The sequence below is a fragment of the Pelodiscus sinensis genome, chromosome 30 (assembly GCF_049634645.1).
Source record: "Pelodiscus sinensis isolate JC-2024 chromosome 30, ASM4963464v1, whole genome shotgun sequence".
In the NCBI taxonomy this organism is placed as follows: Eukaryota; Metazoa; Chordata; order Testudines; family Trionychidae; genus Pelodiscus; species Pelodiscus sinensis.
The window spans coordinates 1684187-1700231 of record NC_134740.1 but is presented as its reverse complement, the minus strand read 5'-3'; the positions used below and the strand labels follow the sequence as shown (position 1 = coordinate 1700231).

Genomic DNA, 16045 nt, shown 5'->3' with positions numbered 1-16045 from the left:
GTTGTTCAGCTGTGGGCTGACCCCACCACCAAGCCACCTTCACGCTGCATGAACTGTTTTGGTTTTGACATGAAATGTCCCAGGTTTTTCTGAAGAGGGGCAGAAACTCTATTGCTAGGGATGAAGGTGGCCAAGGTGGTATTTGCAAAATAGGGAACAGTTTTCTTAGCACCCCGTCCTCATGGTATTATCATTATTTACTATATCTTTTAGAGAGTTTGTGTGTCTGTCTTTCTGTCTGTGTCTCCGTCCGTTTGTCTGTGAGGGTATGTCTACACTACCCCGCTAGTTCGAACTAGCGGGGTAGTGTAGACATACCCTGAGTCTCTTTATTGAAGAACTTCTCCTAAACGGGAAGAGCCCAAGCCATGAAATTCGGGATGCAGCTTCCTCTTATGGTAACTGAAAGCAAGATCACGGTTTGGTTGTGCCAGGACATGGGATGTGGCTGGAATGGGATTGGTTTGCATTAGATGAAAAGGGAGGGGTGTGATAGAAGGGACAGTTATACACAGGAATGATAATAGGGGCGCAGCAAGCAAAAGGGAGCAATTGTTGGCCGGCAGCACAGCCCCCAGCATGCCAGGCTAGCCCTGGCACCAGGCAACACCAGGTAAATCTTCTAGTTATCAAGAATAACAACCACACTAACAGGTTTCACCTACATTCCCTAGGGGTGTTTTTTGCTGCTTGGTGTCATCTGCACCGAAGGGCCAGGATTTGGAGGGGAGCGGAAAGATGCACCCTGGAGTACCAGCCTATGCTGACTGAGTGCGGGATGGGCCATTTCCAATTGAACTCAAGAGCTGTCCCTTGTAACGGCGGCCTGCTGGCCCCCTCGGGAGCTGCACAGACAGACGCCCTGAGCTGCTAGAAAAGCGTCAGTGGAGCATTTACTGCGGCAATGATTTTCCAGCCACCCCCATTCACCCACAAAGCCCCGTGTTCCCGGCAAGGCACGGCCGACGCTCACAGCCGTGGGTTGGCGCAGCTGGGGGCTGTTCTCGGGCAGTCACAGAAACCTCCCCAGAAAATAAACTCCGGTTGGGCCGGCGACAACTTGTAGACAGCAACTGGAGTTGGAAAGGGTTAATTGTGCGAGTGGGGAGCCAGGCTTCTTGTGAGCCAGTGAGCGAGGCGGGGGAGGGACGGCTGATTTCAGTTCTTGATGTTGCCTCCGCTTGTGGGCGTGGGTTTCCTCTCCTGTGTTTGCTGCCACAGAGACAGAGAGCCTAGCACATGGTGGGCAGCCATTGTATTTCCTGTTGGCTGGGTCCTGAAATCAGCCGCGCCCCCATAAAGCTCCTTTCCTGACCCCTCCAGGGGCATGGCCCCTTGGGTCAGGCGTCTCTCCGTGTCTTTCTGGCTCCTGAATTTCAGCTTCGTCACCTCGGCGGGTAAGTGGTCCTTGTGCTGCCGGATGCCTGGGGCCCATCCCCCATCCCAGCCCCTTGCTTCCAGGGCTGGGTTCAGGAGGGTCCCTTGGGATACTGTACAAAATCTCGGGGTGCCTTTTCCATCCCAGTCTCTCTCCTTCCTGCAGGGCTGCATCGTCTCTCCTTTCTCCAGCTCGTCACCTCACAGGCGGCCCCTGGTCTTCCCAGGCGGCTGAGTGTGGAGAGGGTGAACGACCTGGTGCTCTCCGTCTATGACAGTGAGACCCGCCAGCTGCTTCCTCGCAATGGTTACAAGCAAGACAGGCAGGACTTTTGGAGCCGGTGCCAGGAGTGGGACAACTGGGTGCAGACCACATACCAGGTCCTGACACAGGAGGTGAACACCAGCACCCCACAGTCTGGTGAGTCCCTTGGACCAGCACCAAGCTCAGGAAGGGGGTAGTTGGGCAGCTGAAAGGGAGCTGGGAGAATGGGCACCTAGCTGTTTGAAAGGGGGCAAAGGTGGAGGAAGGTGCTGGGATGCAGGAGTCTTAGGCTCTGTCCCTGGGTCTAATGGGTGATGTGACCTCATCTCTGGGGCATCTCTGGAGGATACCGGGGGGTCTGGCCCAGCAGGGCAGGTGATGGGGTACCCCGGGGGGCAGTAGGTGGGATGTCAGTGACCCGTTGTTACACCGTCTTCCTGAAACATGGAGTTGACGTAATCGTCTTCAACTGTATTGAAAATGGCCTGAAGTCTTGGAAAATCACCTCCAAAATGAAAACGTTTACCTTCAATAGGAGCCTTTTACTCTGTTTGATGCTGTGAGGACTGGCCAGATGTTTTAATAGACACCAGTGCTGTCAAATACATGCTAGGGGTCTTGGATGGTTTCTGTTGACAGATGCTGGGGGCTTCTGTTGGAAGTAGTACAGTGGGATGACATCACCATCAACAATAAAAATATAGCAGCTGATTTTAAAATAGACACCAGTTGAAATCTTTCTTCAGGCTAGAGGTTATCGAGTGAGCAATTTGTGCAGTAAAGTATGTAGCATAAATGAGAAGAAGGAGCCGCAACTAGTTGCTATCAGCACACAAGACATAAGGCTGGATGGACCTTTGGTCTGACCCAGTCTAGCCGCTCTCATGTTCTTAGGTTCAGTCTGACGGAGAAGGTGCTTTCCAGGAGCAATAGCTATTACAAAAGAAATCACAAATGGTTTGAAAATGGAGCTAGTTATTCAAAGCGAGGAAGGCCCGCCGGGGAAAGAAAGGGTTTCAATATGAAGCTGAGGATGAAATTTTGGAGATCCAAAATAATCAAAACCATGCTCAGAGTTGGTCTCCGTGGCAAGTGACACTCGGTGGGTCTGGCCAGCTGGACTCTTCAAAAAGAACAAGGGTCCCGTAGCACGTTACAGACAAACACAAACATTTATAGCATCATAAGCTTTCATGGGCACAACCCCCTCCTTTAGATCAACTCAACTAAGTTTGACTTAAACTACCGGCCTCACAATCTTTGTGACTGGGCCTGATTTTAAGGGGGTCTCTGTGATACAACCCACCACAGCTGGAGCAAAGGAGGCTGGGAGCTAGGACTCCTCAATTCTATTCCCAATTTAAGGAAGAAGGGAGGTTCTGGGTGTGTGTTTGGGGGCAGGGAGCAGAGTGTAGAATTTGTGCGTACAGTACATGGAAGAACTTCCCCCTCCCCGATATCCAGCTGCTGCAAACTGAGGTCCAGCATCTGTTCTGTCCCCAGAGCCCTTCTACATGCAGATCTTGAAGAACTGTGAGCTGGATGATGCCACCGGCGCGGTCCAAATCGTGACCAGATATTCCCTCAACGGGGAGGACGTGCTGCGGTACCAGTCAGACCAGAACCACTGGTTCTCGGTGCACCCAGTGGCCCGGTCCCTGGCTGAGCACTGGAACCGCACCAGGGAGACTTTTGCAGGGCTCACCCCTCAGCGATGCAAGTTCTTGATCGAGGAGAGTAGGGAGTTCATCACTGGGAAGACAGGTGAGCGCTCTGCTGATGCTCCTCAGTCCCAACACACTGCCCTTGCTCTCCCAGGCCCAGTGATACGTAAGCCTCTTTCCCCCACAGCTCAGCCCAAAGTCCGTGTGATCCCTGTCCCAGCAGCCCAGGACCAGCCACACCGCCTCATCTGCCATGTGACGGACTTCTACCCCCGTAACATTGAGGTGACCTTAGAGTGGGGGGAGCAGCTGAGCAGCGGGATCCGGCCCAACGGGGACTCCACCTTCCAGATCCAGGTGTCCATCGAGCTGGGGCAGGAGCGGGCCGGCCCCACAGAGCACGTGTGTGTGGTGAGACACAGCAGCCTGGGAAACACCCCCCTGAGAGTGACCTGGGGTGAGTACTGGGGGGCAGGGCATGGGGAGAGGCTGGCTACTGAGGGAAAGGTCATGGCAGAGATTGGCCCATGGGGTGGGGGGATAAAGGGGAGGTGGGAAAAGCAGAGAGGGCATTTTGGGTGCACCGGGGATGAGTGGACAGAGAGAGGCCTACAGGGGAGTGGGCAGACGTTTTGGGGGGCTCAGAGGAAAGGGAAGCAGAGGGAGGTACTGTGGGCTCACACACCGGAAGTGAGAGGCAGAGAAGAGACGAGACGAGACGAGAAGAGACATGGGAGGGAGCATGGGCCATAAGAGCAGAGACAAAGGGGGACAAGGCAGAACTGGGAGGCAAAATCCAATCAGTATCTTAGAGGCCTGTGTACAAATGCGAGGAGTGTGGGGAATGGGCAGGAAGAACTTGAAGAGCTAATAAATGAACACAACTGAACCCAATAAATGAACCCAATAAATGAACCCAAGCTAGATAATTTCATGGAGGTTAGGTCTATAAAAGGCTATTAGCCAGGGGATAAAATGGTGTCCTTGGCCTCTGTTTGTCAGAGGCTGGAGAGGGATGGCAGGAGACAAATCGCTTGATCATTGTCTTCAGTCCACCCTCTCTGGCCACCTGGTGCTGGCCACTGTCGGCAGACAGGCTACTGGGCTAGAAGGACCTTTGGTCTGACCCAGTACGGCCGTTCTTATGTTCTTAACTGCACCATGGCTGGTATCACAGAGACCTGGCCGGGTGATACACACAACGGGAATATTGGTTAGAAGAGTCCAGCTTGTTCCAGGAGGACACGTGGGGAAAGCAGGGAGGAGGTGTTGCCTTGCATGTTACAAATGTTTCTACTTGGACTGACGAGGAAATGAATGTCGGAGACAGACGTGTTGAGAGTCTCTGGGTGAGGTTAAAAGGGGTGAAAAACAAGGGCGATGTCATGGTAGGTGTTTACCACAAACCACCTACCCTGACAGAAGAGGTGGATGCAGTTTTTTTGAAATAACACAATCATCAAAGCGCAGGATTTGGTGGTGATGGGGGACTTGAACTACACAGACATCGGTTGGGAAACTAACACATCAGGAGACAGATTATCCAGTAACTTCTTGGACTACATTGGCGACATTTTCTTTATTTCAGAACTGAGAAAAATAAACAGTGGGGGAAGCTGGTCTGGATTTGATTTTAAGAAATAGGGAGGAACTAAGGGTGTGTCTAGACAGGGTTTTGTTGACAAAAGTGGACTTTTGTAGAAAAAACTATACCTGCGTCCACACTGCCTTTGAGATATGTCGACATAACGTCGACAAAACTCAGCAGTTTTGTCGACGTATGTAAACTTCATTCTACGAGGAATAGCGCCTTTTGTTGACAGAGTTCTGTCGATAGAAGGCGTTATTGCATCTACACTGTCCTTTACGTCCACACTGTTATGTCAACAAAGCGGCTTGCTTTGTCGACAGAACTGGATGCAGTCTAGATGCTCTTTGTCGACAGCAGCTTTGTTGACAGTATCTGTCCACAAAACTTCTGTCGACAAAACTCTGTAGTCTAGATGTACCCTAGTTGAGAATTTGAAAGAGACCATGAAAGAAGAGTTAGTGATTCTAAGGTACGGTAGAAAGGAGAACAGCAAAATAGAGACAATGGATTTCAGGAAGGCAGATTTTAGTCAACATAGGGTACGTCTAAACTACATGCCTCCGTCGACGGAGGCATGTAGATTAGCCAGATCGGCAGAGGGAAATGAAGCCGCGATTAAAATAATCGCGACTTCATTTAAATTTAAATGGCTGCCCCGCTCTGCCGATCAGCTGTTTGTCGGCAGATCGGGGCAGTCTGGACGCGCCGCGCCGACAAAGAAGCCTTTCTTGATCGGCACAGGTAAACCTGGTTTCACGAGGTTTGTCGGCGCGTCGCGTCCAGACTGCCCCGATCTGCCGACAAACAGCTGATCGGCAGAGCGGGGCAGCCATTTAAATTTAAATGAAGCCGCGATTATTTAATTTGAAATAAAGCACTATTTCGAGATATCCCTTATTCATCATGCAATGAGGTTTACATATCGGTTATTTAGCATATTGGTTATTTCAAAATTTATTTCGAAATATCGGACACATTCCTTGGACGCAGAGTAGCTTGTGGAAGAAAACATTCCCTTATTCCCTTTTTTCCTGCCTCCACAAGCTATTTTGGGATACCTCTGGGATCCGGAAATAGGCTTGCAATGTAGATGTACCCTTAGAGAAGTTAGATGTCTGCAAGTCACCAGATTAGAAAGGCAAAGGCACAGAATGAACTCAAACTAGCTACGGGAATAAAGGGAAACAAGAAGACTTTTTATAAATACATTAGAAGCAAGAGGAAGACCAAGGAGAGGGAAGGCCCACTGGTCAGTGTGGAGGGAGAAACAGTAACAGGAAACTTGAAAATGGTGGAGATGCTTAATTACTTCTTTGTTTCGGTCTTCACCGAGAAGTCTGAAGGAACACCTAACATAGTGAATGTTAGTGGGAAGGGGGTAGTTTTAGAAGGTAAAATAAAAAAAGAACAAGTCAAAAATCACCTAGAAAAGTTAGATGCCTGTAAGTCACCAGGGCCTGATGAAATGCATCCTAGAATACTCAAGGAGCTGATAGAGGAGGAATCTGAGCCTTTAGCTATCATCTTTGGAAAATCATGGAAGTCAGGAGAGATTCCAGAAGACTGGAAAAGGGCAAATCTAGGGCCCATGTTTAAAAAAGGAAATTAGAACAACCCAGGAAACTACAGACCGGTCAGTTGAACTTCTGTGCCAGGAAAGATAATGGAGCAAGTAATTAAGGAATCCATCTGCAAACACCTGGAAGATGCTAAAGTGACAGGTAACAGCCAGTATGGAGCAAGTCATGTCAAACCAATCTGATTGTTTTCTTTATTAGGTTAACAAATCTTGTGGATAAGGGAGAAGCGGTGGATGTAGGATTCCTAGACCTCATAAGGCATTTTATATGGTCTTGTATCACCGTCTTATACAGGCGGTCCCCGGGTTACGTACAAGGGTACGTCTAGACAACAGGCTTTTGTCGACAGAAGTTTTGTCAACAGATACTGTCGACAAAGCTTCTGTCGACAAAGAGCGTCTAGACGACATCCAGTTCTGTCGACAAAGCAAGCTGCTTTGTTGACAAAACCCTGTAGTCTAGACACAACCCTAGATGCAATAACACCTTCTGTCAACAGAACTCTGTCGACAAAAGGCGTTATGCCTCGTAAAATGAGGTTTATCAGCGTCGACAAAACTGCTGAGTTCTGTCGACGTTATGTCGACAGAACTCAGCGGTAGTGTAGACGCAGGTATAGTTTTGTCGACAGAAGTCCACTTTTGTCGCCAAAACTCTGTGGTCTAGACACACCCTAAGATAGGGACTGTAGGTCTGTTCTTAAGTTGAATTTGTATGTAAGTCGGAACTGGTATATATTGTAGGGGAAACTCTAGCCAAACATTTCTCCAGAGCTCAGTTTTATTCTCCCACACCTCACTTCCCTCAGGCCTTTATTCTCAAGCTGAGGTGTCTGCTGAGAAAAGCCGCTCCGCGTCTCCCTGGTCTGCTGGGGGGGGCGCTAGCTTCGCGTCTCCCTGGTCTGCTGGGGGGGGGGCGCTAGCTTCGCGTCTCCCTGGTCTGCTGGGGGGAAGCAGCTAGTGCGGGGTTGCCTCACCCTGTTTGTAAGTAGGGATCCGATGTAAGTCGGATCCATGTAACCCGGGGACTGCTTGTAAACAGAACACAACCTAGATGGGGCTACTGTAAGGTGTGTGCATAACTGTCTGGAGAACCGTTCTTGGGAGTTCATAGTCATGCTGGAAGGGCGTAATCAGAGGGGGGTTGGGTTGTGTGTAGGAGGGACAGGCCGGCCGGAGGAAGGAGGCACTAGTTCAGGATTCCTAGGCAGGGCATGTGGGGGTGGGAAACACCCTATGGGAGAGGAAGGGCACAGGGAGTGTGGAAGATCCTTGACTCAGTCTGTTTTGGGACAGTTCCAGAGTCCCAGCCCCCAAATGTGACTGGTGTCCTGGTACTTGTGGTTGGCTGCATCCTCGCTGTGATGGCTGTCGGGGTCTGTTCACCATGGAGGAGGCCAGGTGAGTGATGCTCCCGGGAGCACAGCGCCCCCTAGAGACCACCCTGCGTCAGCAATAAGAGGCAGAGGAGAGCGCCCCCTGCTGAGTCCCCCTCTCCCAGCCAAGTATCCGCCAGCCTGGCCCTGCTTAGCCTGGGATCCCTGGGGCTCCCGGCTGAAACCTGGCACGCAGCTCCGATTCCTAGTTCCTGTCCCCAACACACACTGGCTCCAGGCATAGGAGGGAGGCCAGGTGTCTGAGTCTCCAGACAGGTCAATTCCTGCTTTGCTTTCTCCTGCAGGGGCCTGAAAGGGACCGTATCACCCAGCACCGACACAGCCGGGGACCCTCAACTCTGCTCCATCCACGGCAAAATCCTCATGCACAAGAGCTTCCTCCAAAGGCGAAAAGTGACCGGACACTAAGTTGGCTCTGCTGGGCCACTGGCTTGTGCTGGGAACACATAGATTATCCCTAGAAAAGAGGAGGTGTTAAGGGGCTGCAGCTAATACCAATACTCCTGAGGTTGCAAAGAGGGAGGTATCTCTGCCCCACCATCCTTTGCTTCTCCCATCCTCCAGTCACCTGGTAAGCTATTGCTAACACCCTCCTGGCAATCGTCTCCCAGGGCCTGTCTACACTCGGAAGTTATTTCAAAAGTACTAAAATCAATTGTCTGTCTCCGTGACGATGTCCTTGAGGCCACTGTGATGAAGGAGGGTTAATTCTGCGGCCAACTCACTAGCCCTGGTCACCAATCGTGTTTGCGCCTTTTACCTGCCATGACAGGAAATGAACTGTGTATGGTCTGCCTTTACAAACTTTACAACGTTCCCTGGCTATGTCACCCCCCTTCCCTCGTCCAAGGAGCTCCCTGTGTTGTTACTACGGATGCCTGTAGAACCCAAGGAGGGATTTCTCACATTACTCCACACGTAAGCCCTGTGGGCTGCCCCGAAGGCAATCGGCCATATTAGAGAGGCGATCACTGCACGGAGGATATGGTGGCCACGGATGGGGAAGGGCTCCTGAAAAGTCCTTGTGCCAACAGGAGTCTGTTTGTGGTTGCTGCAGCGGATCATGTGTCGGGGGAAATTCACAAGTAGTGTGACGGGGGACCGCAAGTGGCTGTGGTACCCACTGCTGTTCCGCTTATCTCCCGCTGAATACACTGACTGTGTGGAACATCTTGTGTGTGTAGGCCCCATTGCTATAGCAACCTCTGACTTTGCCTGGGAGGGTCCTAGGTGCTGCCATCCAGCCCGGGAGACTACAACTCCCATGAGCCCTTGCGAAAAAGGAGGGAAACGGTTGCTCTCTCCCAGGCAGTGCAGGGAGAGAGCTGGTAGCCCCAGTTTGGAGAGAGGAGCCGGCTGGCCCGGGCAGGTTCTGGAGCCTGCTGGGGCTGGGATGTCGCCGGCTGCCGCAAGGCCCAGAAGGGATTGTCTCTGGCGGGAGGAGGCCCTGGTGGAGAAGGGCTGCGGGGAAGGTGCTGGGAGTCACTAGGGCTGTTGGCAAAGTGCTGCCCAGGACACAGCCCACGAGCCAGGCTGACTCTGGGTCCAGAGAGCGGCTGAGGGAGCTGCCCAGGGCCCCAGAGTTGCTGGTGTGTGGTGGGGACTGCTCTGGAGGCAGAGGGATTGTGCAATTGTTGCTCCCTGGACTGACACACACACACACACACACACAGACACCCTGCCCAGGGTTGTCTCCGCACCAGTTGCCAGTCTCCGAGCACGCCCAGGCCAGGCAGTATCTGGGACTCTGAGAGCCAAAGGAAGATAGTCACTGAACTAGGGTATATTGGGACTGGGTAAATAAAGACACGTGTTATTTATTTCCGTGTGCTCGGTTAATTGATTGCTGTCCATTGACGTCTGTTAAACTCTGTGTCTTAATGTTGTTCAGTAAAGGCGTGTGAATTCTAATCTAAGCCACCGGATGTATATTAGTTATAAGGGTTGTTTTGGAGTTGGATCCAGATTATTCCTGGAATAAGTTGATGCCTGGAAAAGCAACAAGGAGTCCTCTAGCACCTTATAAAATAAGGGTGTGTCTCGACTACAGGGTTTTGTCTACAGAAGTGGACTTTTGTTGACAAAACTATACCTGGGTCCACACTGCCTTTGAGTTATGTCGACATAACGTCGACAAAACTCAGCAGTTTTGTCGACGTATGTAAACCTCATTCTACGAGGAATAACGCCTTTTATTGACAGAGTTCTGTCGATAGAAGGCATTATTGCATCTACACTGTCCTTAGCATCCACACTGTTATGTCGACAAATCGGCTTGCTTTGTCGACAGAACTGGCTGTCGTCTAGACGCTCTTTGTCGACAGAAGCTTTGTCGACAGTATCTGTCGACAAAACGTCTGTCGACGAAACCCTGTCGTCTAGACATACCCTAACAGATGTATTGGAGCATAAGCTTTCATGGGCAAAGACCCACTTCATCAGATGCATCCTACGAGGCATAACGGGGAGGTCAACAAAAGGCTTTCCTGTCTACAGGGGAACGTCTAGACTACCCTGATCTGCCGACAAACAGCTGATCGGCAGAGTGCGGCAGCCATTTAAATTTAAATGAAGCCATGATTATTTAAATTGTGGCTTCGTTTCCCTCTGCTGACCACCCTCATCTACATGGCTCCGTCGACGGAGCCATGTAGTTAAGACACATCCTAAGGTGCCACAGGACTCCTTGTCGCTTTTGCAGATCCAGACTAACACAACTACCCCTCTGATACTTGATTCTTGGAGGCTCCCAAGACGCACCAGTAAGTGTGGAGAGGTGGAGGCACTGCTGTTGTTTATGCCATTAGGAGCAAGGGACTGCAGCAAGGAGGAACAGAAGGGTCCCCAACTACCCAACATCCCCCCTGGGATACTCAGGGTCTCTTTTAAGGTGAAACTCACCAGGCACCCAGGCACACAGGGGAGTAACCCCGGGAGGAAAAAGGGGGTGACCCGTGTGTTTAATTCTGGGGGAATCCCCAACTCTGAAGCAAGGAACTGGGGGTGATTCTCGGGTTAGAATTCTTCTCCAAAGATACCAGCCTGTGAAAGGAGCGAGGGGTGGGGTAGGCCAAGCCAAATAAATCCATACGGGAGGGAAATAAAGACTCGGCAGGATGCTGAGTGCAGGCCAGTACCGCCCAAGGCTATCCCTCGAAACAAGCAGACTGGTGTTAAAGGAGGGAACTGAGTAGATGGGGGTGTATGGGGGAGTGGGGTGGAGGCATGTGGTACCTAATGGCAAACTCCATGTTTATATTCATGGATCTGGCCCCAGGTGGGTTTCGGAGCCAAGGAACACAGCAGCAGGAAAGAGAAAAGGCAACCGATGTGGGTCCGTGTTAGAGGCTCTAATTAAATTAAATTAAACTGTATTTGCAGTAGCTTTGTCAGTTTGCTTTGTACGCGCTGGGTTTCATGGGAATGCACCTTCCTTCCTCGGGCAACCTGCCTGTCCCATCAGGGTCCCCAGTGTAAGCTGGGTCTGTCCTAGCTCTCCCCTGACACCTAGTGGTCGAGTGGGGGACGTGCACTGCATAAGTCAACCTCATTTGCATGAACACACCCACTATGCTTAAGAGGTCAGAGGGATGGGTGGGTTTTGTCCAATTGATTGCTTTTGGCTGGGCTGGGTCACAAATCTCTTTGTTTTTAGCGGGAGGAGGGTTAGGGGGTGTTATTCTTCTTGTGCGAATCCAGGACAGTGGGACCCCCATAATCACCACAACCAGATAATTATGTGTTGTACAAAGTCTGCTTAAACACAGAAAGTCCAGTGATCGAATAATAGAATACGAGGACTGCAAGTGATCTCGAGAGGTCATCGAGTCCAGTCCCCTGTCCTCAAGGCAGGACCCAGTACTGTCTAGACCAGGTACTTGAAAGACTAATAAATTCATTAAGGTATAAGCTTTTGTGAGATGGACCTCACTTCTTCAGATGCTTGAAGAGAAAGGAGAAAAAAAGGAAAGGTACAGAGGTGGCAGTGTGACATCGATGCTAATTAAACCAGAATGGCCGTGGCTCATCTCCAGCCATGAGGAGACAGTGAGAGCACTGGAAGAGGAAATTACCGATTGCCGTGTGAGAGCCGTTCTGTGTTTTTGACAGTGTCAAATTCATTTATGAATTCCTGCTTGGCCGTGTCCCCTCGCAGTCTGGTTTGGAAGGGTTATTTTTCTATGAACACAGCAAATTGTGTAGCCTTGTGAGGTATCATTTAAACGCCCAGACCTGCGGCGCATGGGGGAATTCGTGCTCTGTCCCTGTGTGTGAAGATTTGCTTCCTGCATTACTGGAACATTGAGTTTGGGGCTTCCCCAACTGTACAAGACTTTATGTTGCCCCAAAGGAGTCGACGTCCATTAGTAGACAGGTGTGAATGGCGAGTCAACACCCGACCCGTTATCCCCCAGTGTAACATGGCGCGATTTACCCTATGGGCGCCCCCTGCTGGACACTCTGGGAATTGGCTTTTCAGCACTGGAACACCCCATTCTGGCTGATGTCTCCCCCGCTGTTAGCTGTTTTTCTCCACCTCCGTGTTTAGAACCACGTCCCCTTCCAGATCCGTGGTGCTCTCCCCTCTGGGTACTGCCCTGCCACAGAGCCTCCCAATTTCTAGGGACCTACCCCTCTGGGAACCCCAACTCCCTACGCCCATTGTGCCTCAGTGACCCACTGCCGGTTGTCATCTATCCCCTGCCTCAGGGGCAAATTGCAGCCTGACATGGCCACTCACTATTGGCAAGAAGGGGTTGACCTCCTGCCTTCTGCTGTCCTGGCTGCCCCCCTGCAGCCTTAGAATCATAGAATTCATAGAAGACCAGGACTGGAAGGGACCTCGAGAGGTCATCGAGTCCAGTCCCCTGCCCCCATGGCAGGACTCAGCACTTATCTAACCTGCTCTTCAATATCTCCAGAGATGGAGATTCCACAACCTCCCTGGGCAATTTATTCCAGTGTTTAACTACCCTGGCAGGTAGGAACTTTTTCCTAATGTCCAACTGAACCTCCCTTGCTGCAGTTTAAGCCCATTGCTTCTTGTTCTATCCTCAGAGGCCAAAATGAACAAGTTTTCTCCCTCCTCCTCCTGACACCCTTTTAGATACCTGAAAACGGCTCTCATGTCCCCCCTCAATCTTCTCTTTTCTAAACTAAACAAACCCAATTCTTTCAGCCTTCCTTCATAGGTCATGTTCTCTAGACCTTTCATCATTCTCGTTGCTCTTCTCGGGACCCTCTCCAATTTCTCCACATCTTTCCTGAAATGTGGTGCCCAGAACTGGACACAATACTCCAGCTGAGGCCTAACCAGTGCAGAGTAGAGCGGAAGAATGACTCCTCGTGTCTTGCTCACAACACACCTGTTAATGCCTCCCAGAATCATGTTTGCTTTCTTTGCAACAGCATCACACTGTTGACTCATATTCAACTTGTGGTCCACTATGACCCCTAGATCCCTTTCCGCCATGCTCCTTCCTAGACAGTCGCTTCCCATCTTGTATGTATGGAACTGATTGTTCCTTCCTAAGTGGAGCACTTTGCATTTGTCCTTATTAAACTTCATCCTGTTTACCTCAGACCATTTCTCCAATTTGTCCAGATCATTTTGAATGATGACCCTGTCCTCCAGATTAGTCACAATCCTTCCCAGCTTGGTATCATCTGCAAACTTAATAAGTGTACTTTCTATGCCAATATCTAAATCGTTGATGAAGATATTGAACAGATCCGGTCCCAAAACAGACCCCTACGGAACCCCACTTCTCATACCTTTCCAGCAGGATTGAGAACCATTAATAACTACTCTCTGAGTACGGTTATCCAGCCAGTTATGCACCCACCTTATAGTAGCCCCATCTAAGTTGTATTTGCCTAGTTTATTGATAAGAATATCATGCGAGACCGTATCAAACGCCTTACTGATGTCTAAGTATACCACATCCACCACTTCTCCCTTATCCACAAGACTTGTTATCCTATTAAAGAAAGCTATCAGATTGGTTTGACATGATTTGTTCTTTACAAATCTATGCTGGCTGTTCTCTATCACCTTACCACCTTCCAAGTGTTTACAGATGATTTCCTTAATTACTTGCTCCATTATCTTCCCTGGCACAGCAGTTAAAGTAACTGGTCTGTACTTTCCTGGGTTGTTCTTATTTTCCTTTTTATAAATGGGCACTAGATTTGCCCTTTTCCAGTCCTCTGGAATCTCTCCTGTCTCCCATGATTTTCCAAAGATGACAGCTAGAGGCTCAGATATCTCCTCTATTAGCTCCTTGAGTATTCTAGGATACATTTCATCAGGCTCTGGTGTCTTGCAGGCATCTAACTTTTCTAGATGATTTTTGACTTGTTCTTTTTTTATTTTACCTTCTAAAACTACCCCCTTCCCACTAGCATTCCCTATGTTAGGCATTCCTGCAGACTTCTCGGTGAAGACTGAAACAAAGAAGTCATTGAGCATCTCTGCCATTTCCAAGTTCCCTATTACTGTTTCTCCCTCCTCACTGACCAGTGGGCCTACCCTCTCCTTGGTCTTCCTCTTGCTTCTAATGTACTTATAAAATGTCTTCTTGTTTCCCTTCTTTCCCGTAGCTAGTTTGAGCTCATTCTGTGTCTTTCCCTTTCTAATCTTGCCCCTGCATTCCTGTGCTGTTTGCCTATATTCATCCTTTGTAATTTGTCCTGCTTTCCATTTTTTATATGACTCCTTTTTTATTTTTAGATCATGCAAGATCTCGTGGTTAAGCCAAGGCGGCCTTTTGCCATGTTTTCTGTCTTTCCGACACATCGGAATAGCTTGCTTTTGGGCCCTTAACAACGTCCCATTGAAAAACTGCCAACTCTCCTCGGTTGTTTTTCCCCTCAGTCTCGATTCCCATGGACCTTACTTATCGTCTCTCTGAGCTTACCAAAATCCGCCTTCCCGAAATCCATTGTCTCTATTTTTCTGTTCTCCCTTCTACCCAGCCTTAGAATTGTGAACTCTGTGATTTCATGATCACTTTCACCCAAGCTGCCTTCCACTTTCAGATTCTCAACCAGTTCTTCCCTATTTGTGAGGATCAAATCTAGAACAGCTTCCCCCCTGGTAGCTTTTTCAACCTTCTGAAATAAAAAGTTGTCTCCAATGCAGTCCAAGAACTTATTGGATAGTCTGTGCCCCGCAGTGTTATTTTCCCAACATGTATCTGGAGAGTTGAAGTCCCCCATCACCACCAAATCTTGGGCTTTGGATGATTTTGTTAGTTTTTTGAAAAAATCCTCATCCACTTCTTGCACCTGGGTAGGTGGTCTTCATCCTCTCCAGACTGGCTTCAGGCCCTGCAGCCTGGGAGTTTGCCTGGCCAGAGCCCCCCAGCCCTGCCTGTCTTCACCCAGCTGTGCTCTAAGTCAGGAAACCTCCAGCTTCCATGGCAGCCAGGTCTCTCCTGCTCACAGCCAGAGCCAGAGTGAGTCTGTCTGCGCCCCTTCAGGAACCCCTATTTATACAGCCCCAGCTGGGCCCTGATTGGCTGATTTCTGCCTCAGCCACTGGCTCCACCACTCCATGGCTCCAGCCTTCTCCCAAGGCTGGGTTTAAATCCTTTAAGGGCCAGTGTGGGGCAGATGCCCCATCAGACTCCAGCTTCTCGGAGGAGGCGTGTGCCCTGCGGCCGGACGACTGACTCAGCTCACAGGGAGGAACTTTCCAGGAGCTGAAGGAAGTACAGAGGGAGGGAGGGTGATATAATCATTCATCCTCTCCCCACCTCTATCTCAACACATGTTGGCACATCTGGAAGAGAAAGACTTTGAAGGGAGACGTTTGGTCCTGGTCTGGAAAGCCGGCCCCATAGGGGCCTGGGAGAACCATCGCTCAGCAGGAGACAACTCAAACCTGGCTTCATTCCTTTGCATTCAAATTAGATTGTGGGTTTAGGGACCATGCTTGGCGTTTGGGGCAGTTGGGCCCCTCTCTGCCTGGAGCCCTCCTCCCCGGTGGCAGACCCTCAAGAACTGGAGACAATGCCCCTCTGCCCTGTAGCTCCAGCAGCTAGGCCACCCTGCCCTGAATTCAGGGGCCACTGTATTGACTCTGGCCATTAGGCCATACTGTCCTGTGCTGCAGGGCGAGGGGACTGACATCTTATATCTTTGTTGGTTATCATGACACCTTGGGTA

The 16045-nt window shown here is 50.2% G+C and overlaps 1 protein-coding gene across 2 annotated transcripts; it reads left to right on the top strand.

Moving 5' to 3' along the window:
* Positions 1-959: 959 nt before the first annotated feature.
* On the top strand, positions 960-11484 carry LOC102450336 (rano class II histocompatibility antigen, D-1 beta chain-like). 2 transcript variants are annotated; one of them, XM_075912017.1, is made up of 6 exons: positions 960-1397; positions 1544-1798; positions 3146-3406; positions 3530-3763; positions 7773-7877; positions 8158-11484. In XM_075912017.1, the coding sequence occupies exons 1-6, from the start codon at positions 1328-1330 to the stop codon at positions 8163-8165; spliced, it is 933 nt and encodes a 310-aa protein (XP_075768132.1). In that variant the 5' UTR covers positions 960-1327; the 3' UTR covers positions 8166-11484. The 2 variants fall into 2 exon arrangements, with proteins under 2 accessions (XP_075768132.1, XP_075768131.1); XM_075912016.1 differs by having other exon boundaries at positions 972-1397; positions 3494-3763; positions 8158-11481.
* Positions 11485-16045: the final 4561 nt, after the last annotated feature.